Below are 6,826 nucleotides of genomic sequence, written 5' to 3'. Positions count from 1 at the left end.
GAGGACTTCCTCGCAGGCTAGTGCAAGAACAGAAAATCGCGTAAGCTACACTGATCACTGGGCGAAATTCGAAACGAACTTTTGTTCAGAGAAAGACGTTTTTTCGTCTTGTCACGAGCGTAGGAAGAAAAATCGTGAGTCCTCATCAAGAAACACAATCAAAAACTACTCTTGTGCTCTAAGTTAGCCCTGATTTAGTTGTTTTTTTTACTTTAGCATGTGAAAGAACTAAATAAAACAGAAGGGAAAGAGAAAAGCTGAATGTATTTGATGAAATATTGATTTTATGAGGTTAAGTACTCTGATAACTATCTTCTTCCCATTTGTTTGTCCTACGGGTTCAATTTTATTGACACATTCTGCCAAATACTTGATGGCCTCACAGATATGATTCAGGCATTCATCGATAACTGTCATACAGCTATAAATTATTACATATATATATATATATATATGTATATATATATATATGTATATACATATATATATATATATACATATATATCCAATCAAGGCAGTTGCTGCTTGCAGGTTGCTAGAGACTTTTCTTCATTTTGTTATTGACTTTCCCTACCCTTCCAACAAAATGTCCAACGATTTGTCTCATTTTTTGATATTCGAACGTTATTTTATTGTACTCATACAATAGGTAAACAATCCAATTAAAGGGACTAAATAAAATCATTTGTTTCCTACTCCCTCGCAATTTCTGTGCTTCTTTCAATGCTTCGTAGGATACGCAATTTTATGCTGGTCGGTAACAAATTAAAAAAAAATATTCGTTTTGCCTTTGGACGATTAGTTTAAACAGCATCCTAAAAATACGTTGAAATGCTTATACAAAAAACACAATTTATCGCATTCAAACGTAAAGGAGAAATCTTAAAAAAATAAGTAATCCCAAGACTAACTTCCGGCCATAAAGGTCAGAATCTGTTATTTTCTCGGAAATTAAAATAACATTGACTTAAGCAATGACTTAGTAAAAATCCTCAAACCGCTAATCACAATTTCCTTCGAACATAAACTATGATCACGGAGCAATGGGGCAACTGACTACTCTCTAAGTTCAATGGAAATTCTCTAGACATGCATATGGCTATGATAGCCTTACATTCCTCCCGAGAAAAAATGATCGAGAAAAACCTGTCAGAAAACGCTGACAGCGTTTTCCAGACGTTCTAACCTCGAAGTAAATGTTACGCCCGAGATCCTGTTGATAGATTAAGTTAGATAAAAAATGTTACTTTTCAGATTGCTAATCCTGATAATTTTAAAACTTTCTCATTAAAAATATGTATAGAAATAAGTTTAAGCAAGATATCAAAGATCAAAACACTTAAAAGTTCTCCTTTTGAGTGTCGAAAGTTCTACATGCTCGTCACAGCAGTTCAACTTTTTGAGTCAATGGAAATCTTTAATGCCACTTGTTGAATTAGACGTTGGCCGTCTTTTGGTTGTCTCTGCTTTGCAAAGAAGACTCTTGACGTAGATTTCATCGGTATCTTCCTGGTTTTTGCTCCAAATATCAACATTTGTTGGTAACTACAAACTCCTCTGGATTCCAATGCTCACTGCCTCAGCTGTTAAATAAAAGAATCTAAATTTAGAATAGATCGTTGAGTTACAATAAAATTTTTCCCTAGACATGAAGAGATACACTACACAACGAGATTTTCATATAAGATATTTCCTTTTTAGCTCGTATCATCTTTTCTTAAAAGATTGTTGTAATCGTAGGTTTCTCCACGCGATTGTACCGCATCTCAATTAGCTGGGGCAAAAAGATAAACTTTTAACCCGATTAGAAGCAAAACAATAGCAAAAGCAACACTGCTCAAATATAAACAATAAATTATGATTCAAAGTCACTTTTTATGTTTTTAAGTAAAAATTATAAACAGAATAGTTGCTTACTTCAGCGTCTAAACATCGTTGAAATCCAGGCTGACGTCATCCCCAATGAGTACAAATGGTGCCCAGTGCTTCACCTCCTTGAACTTTCCAATTTCTCTCATACACTTCATGGCCTGATTGAGAGCTTCACTTGCCTTCTTTCCTTTAGCAAGCGCATCGTAGAAGAAACTCATGAACTCCAGGGTTCCCTCGTCGTCAATCGCCCACAAGGTTACCACAACAGATCTAGCTCCTGCACCCAAAAGTGCTCGCGCGATGCCTACCACACCCTCAGCCATAACCTCCCCGCGAGCAGTGTGACAGCAACTTAATACAACAAGTCGTGCTCGCAGTCCAGATTCTACTACATCATTCATTGTCATTAGGTAGTCTTTCTCTTGAGGTTTTGGGTTTTCTCGTGTGGTGTTAGGTGCCAGAAAAACTTCTCCAGTTTCCATTTTACCATGCGCAGCGATGTGTACCAAAGCCACCGATGACATTCGGTTTAACACTTCATCTTTTGTTGCCATTTCTCCAGTGAGAGGGGCGATATTGAGGAAACGTCCTATCATCTCCACCTCTTTCCGTGCTCCTGGAAGTTGCTGCAAACGTCTTCCCTGATAGATGATATCTTTGAAACATGGGTCTCCAACAAGCAATGCACCAGTCGTCATATGGAATTGAGCTGAGCAATCAGGAATTAATTGCAGGGTCGTCAAGGAAGGAAGTACACGAATTGTAAAAGAATCACCTAGATAAGTTGACTTGGAGTCCTCCAATGCTGCGTAAGGTACAAGGCAAAATGGCCCCTCAGGAACAAATGTAAGCTCTCTACCCTCGATCAAATCAGCAATGGGAGTAACGATGATTTCATAAAGCTTCTGTAAAGCCCTGGATTTCGAGTACCACACATTAATTGGGATGACATCACCCGCCATTTCCTCCCGTTTCGGCGAATCAAGCGAAGGGTTTTCGCATCTATCATTTGTTTTTGCACCAATCTCCTCAAGAGCGGTTTCGTTCAGGTGCTCAATAAAAATTTCCAAATCATCCTCATACTTGAAACTATTTACATGTACCTTTCTCATCTGGATGTCATTCTCGCTGAGGATTACCCAGAGGTAAACGAAAGGACCATTTATAGCCATAAAAACTGTGCTCGATGGAACAGCACTCAGAAACGTATTGTTCGAAGAGTTCTTTGTTGAAGAATCTCCAGGCTGATATCTTGTGTCCATGAGATCTCTCAGAGACTGCGCACGTCCTTTTTCTGCGGCAAGAAGAGCCTCTACGACGTTACCTTGCTGTAGATGTGTACGCCACAAACCTTTGTACGCCGTTTGGTGTTGATCACGATAACAAATCTTCCACTGATCGTTGAGTTGAAGACTGGCCCTGATATCATCATACACCTCCACACTCGACTGAAAGTAGACAAACGCCTTCAAAACATTTCCTAGGCACTCAAAACTTTTACCAAGAGAACAGAGTGAGCATGCCTCTCCAGTCTTGTCTCCTACTTCTTTAGCAATTTTTAGGTGACGTTCATCACACTCGATTGCTGCTTTAAACTCTCCTTGACTTAGACGAATGCTGCCAAGAAGGCAAAAGCTTGTTCCCTCTCCGACCTTGTCTCCCACTTCCCTAGCAATTTCTAGAGCACGGTGATGGTACTCAATTGCAGTTTCGAACTGTCCTAGTCTGTGATAAGCGATACCGAGATTGCCATAACTTCCTTCTTCTCCGACCTTGTCTTCCACTTCTTTAGCAATTTTTAGACCACGTTGATGATATCCGATTGCTGTTTTAAACTGTCCTAGATAGGCATAAGCGCAGCCGAGACCGCGATAACTTAATCCCTCTCCGGCCTTGTCTCCCACTTCTTTAGCAATTTCTAGATGACGTTCATGGTACCCGATTGCTCTTTTGAACTGTCCTAGACTGTTATAAGCATAGCCGAGAGAGCCACAACCTCTTCCCTCTGCGACCTTGTCTCCCACTTCTTTAGCAATTTCTAGAGCACGTTGAACGTATTCGATTGCTGTTTTGAACTGTCCCAGATAAAAAAAATTGATGCCGAGCTTGCGACAACTTCTTCCCTCCTCGGCCTTGTCTCCCAATTCTTTAGCAATTTCTAGATGACGTTCATAGTACCCGATTGCTGTTTTGAACTGTCCTAGACGGTGATAATCGTTTCCGAGCCTGCGACAACTTTTTCCTTCTCTGGCCTTGTCTTCCACTTCTTTAGCAATTTCTAGATGACGTTCATGGTACCCGATTGCTGTTTTGAACTCTCCTAGACTGTCATAAGCGCAGCCGAGATTGCCATAACTGATTCCCTCTTCGGCCATGTCTCCCACTTCTTTGGAAATTTCTAGATCACGTTGAAGGTATCTGATTGCTGTTTTGAACTGTCCTAGACAGTGATAATCGTTTCCGAGCCTGCGACAACTTTTTCCTTCTCTGACCTTGTCTCCCACTTCTTTAGCAATTTCTAGATGACGTTCATGGTACCCGATTGCTGTTTTGAACTGTCCTAGACTGTCATAAGCGCAGCCGAGATTGCCATAACTGATTCCCTCTTCGGCCATGTCTCCCACTTCTTTGGCAATTTCTAGATCACGTTGAAGGTATCTGATTGCTGTTTTGAACTGTCCTAGACAGTGATAATCGTTTCCGAGCCTGCGACAACTTTTTCCTTCTCTGGCCTTGTCTCCCACTTCTTTAGCAATTTCTAGATGACGTTCATGGTACCCGATTGCTGTTTTGAACTGTCCTAGACTGTCATAAGCGCAGCCGAGATTGCCATAACTGATTCCCTCTTCGGCCATGTCTCCCACTTCTTTGGCAATTTCTAGATCACGTTGAAGGTATCTGATTGCTGTTTTGAACTGTCCTAGACAGTGATAATCGTTTCCGAGCCTGCGACAACTTTTTCCCTCTCCGGCCTTGTCTCCCACTTCTTTAGCAATTTCTAGATGACGTTCATGGTACCCGATTGCTGTTTTGAACTGATCTAGACTGTCATAAGCGCAGCCGAGATTGGCATAACTTTTTCCTTCTCTGGCCTTGTCTCCCACGTCTTTAGCAATTTCTAGGTGACGTTCATGGTACCCGATTGCTGTTTTGAACTGTCCTAGACCATGATAAGCTTTGCCGAGATAGTCACAACTTTTTCCCTCTCTGGCCTTGTCTCCCACCTCTTTAGCAATTTCTAGAGCACGTTGAAGGTATTCGATTGCTGTTTTGAACCGTCCTAGATCTAGATAAGCGATGCCGAGAAAGCCACAACTTCTTTCCTCTCCGGCCTTGTCTCCCACTTCTTTAGCAATTTCTACAGCACGTTGAAAGTATTCGATTGATGTTTTGATCTGTCCTAGAGCTCCATAAGCATTGCCGAGATTGGTGTAACTTATTGCCTCTCTGGCCCTGTCTCCCAATTCTTTAGCAATTTCTAGATGATGTTGATGGTATCCGATTGCTGTTTTGAACTGTCGTAGACTGCTATAGGCGAAGCCCAGATTGGCGTAACTTATTCCCTCTTCGGCCTTGTCTCCCAATTCTTTAGCAATTTCTAGATGACTTTGATGGTATCCGATTGCTGTTTTGGATTGTCCTAGACTGTTATAGACGGAGCCGAGATTGTTATAACTGATTCCCTCCTCGGCCTTGTCTCCCAATTCTTTAGCAATTTCTAGATGACGTTCATAGTACCCGATTGCTGTTTTGAACTGTCCTAGACCTAGATAAGCGAAGCCGAGCTGATGACAACTTTTTCCCTCTCCGGCCTTGTCTCCCACTTCTTTAGCAATTTCTAGATGACGTTTATGGTACCCGATTGCTGTTTTGAACTGTCCTAGACTGTCATAAGCGCAGCCGAGATTGCCATAACTAATTCTCTCTTCGGCCTTGTCTCCCACTTCTTTAGCAATTTCTAGATGACGTTCATGGTACCCGATTGCTGTTTTGAACTGTCCTAGACTGTCATAAGCGCAGCCGAGATTACCATAACCGCTTTCCTCCTCGGCCTTGTCTCCAACTTCTTTAGGAATTTTTAGATGACGTTTATGGTACCCGATTGCTATTTTGAACTGTCCCAGGCCTTGAGAACCATAGCCGAGACTGGGATATCTGTTTGCCAAAACTTTTAGTTTAGCATTAGATTTGTTGAGTAAATTGATCAGGGGTTCGCTGCTGTTGTCAATCTTAAAACGTGTCAAGGATAAATACATTATGAATGAATGTGCGAGAATGAGGTGGAAATGTGTTATTTATCAATTTAGAATACTAGATAGAACCTTAAAAAGTAGAGCGTTAGCTCGGACTTGGGTTTCTTTCAGAGATTTGGTCTCTTTGAGTATCTTAGAGTGACCAAACCAGCTCTCAAGCTCAATTATTTGCTTAGTTTTGAATGTCAAGGTGATGTTCGCCAAGAGATACAAATTAGGGGCCATCCGTTCGAAATTGTTGAATGACTTTTTAAAATAAATTCTTTTAAAGTGAAAATTGCGCAGTAATTTAAACAGCCCTTTGAGAATACTTTAGCTCCTAACGACTCCTAAGTGCAGTATCAGTGAACATTGCTTGCATTACTTGTATACGAATGTGACTGTAACGTGTTCATTTTCCTGGAAATGTTGCTTGCGTAGCTTGTTGTATCTTGTTTGAAACATTCGTGAAAGGATACGGCCAATCCCATATGAAACCAGCTTCTTGCTTCTTTATACAAGGAAAGCTCGACACATGCACTGGCTCCTGAAAAGAAGACAGCAGTCGGTGGTGCAAGGTAGTTATTACCGTCAAGGTACAAACGTATGCAGAAAACGATTTGATTTTTGTTTAGCTCGAAAAAACAAATTGTGATAAAGAAGAAATTATGAACAGTGGAAGAACTTAAAATGGACTATAAGGAGCTTATACAAAGCGGCTT

General features: G+C 40.9%; 1 protein-coding gene across 1 annotated transcript; it reads right to left on the bottom strand.

Annotated features, from left to right (window-relative positions):
- Window positions 1-597: 597 nt before the first annotated feature.
- On the bottom strand, window positions 598-6,595 carry LOC148737951 (uncharacterized). The gene is made up of 5 exons (XM_088751388.1): window positions 6,584-6,595; window positions 6,020-6,101; window positions 3,645-5,935; window positions 1,918-3,404; window positions 598-1,583 (listed from the first exon to the last, which is right to left on the bottom strand). Exons 1-4 carry the CDS (start codon window positions 6,593-6,595, stop codon window positions 1,926-1,928), a joined length of 3,864 nt encoding a protein of 1,287 aa, XP_088607514.1. The 3' UTR covers window positions 598-1,583; window positions 1,918-1,925.
- Window positions 6,596-6,826: the final 231 nt, after the last annotated feature.

Source organism: Stylophora pistillata, chromosome 2 (genome assembly GCF_964205215.1).
Source record: "Stylophora pistillata chromosome 2, jaStyPist1.2, whole genome shotgun sequence".
Taxonomy (NCBI): domain Eukaryota; kingdom Metazoa; phylum Cnidaria; class Anthozoa; order Scleractinia; family Pocilloporidae; genus Stylophora; species Stylophora pistillata.
Note: the sequence above shows the minus strand (reverse complement) of the source record. Positions and strands in the feature narration are given on the sequence as shown.

Coding starts and splice junctions, on each gene's coding strand:
- LOC148737951 (XM_088751388.1), bottom strand. Junction 5,936..6,019: donor TTTGGCAAACAGATATCCCA/GTCTCGGCTATG, acceptor TTCCTAAAGAAG/TTGGAGACAAGGCCGAGGAG. Junction 3,405..3,644: donor CTAAAGAAGTGGAAGACAAG/GTCGGAGAAGAA, acceptor GTAGGAGACAAG/ACTGGAGAGGCATGCTCACT.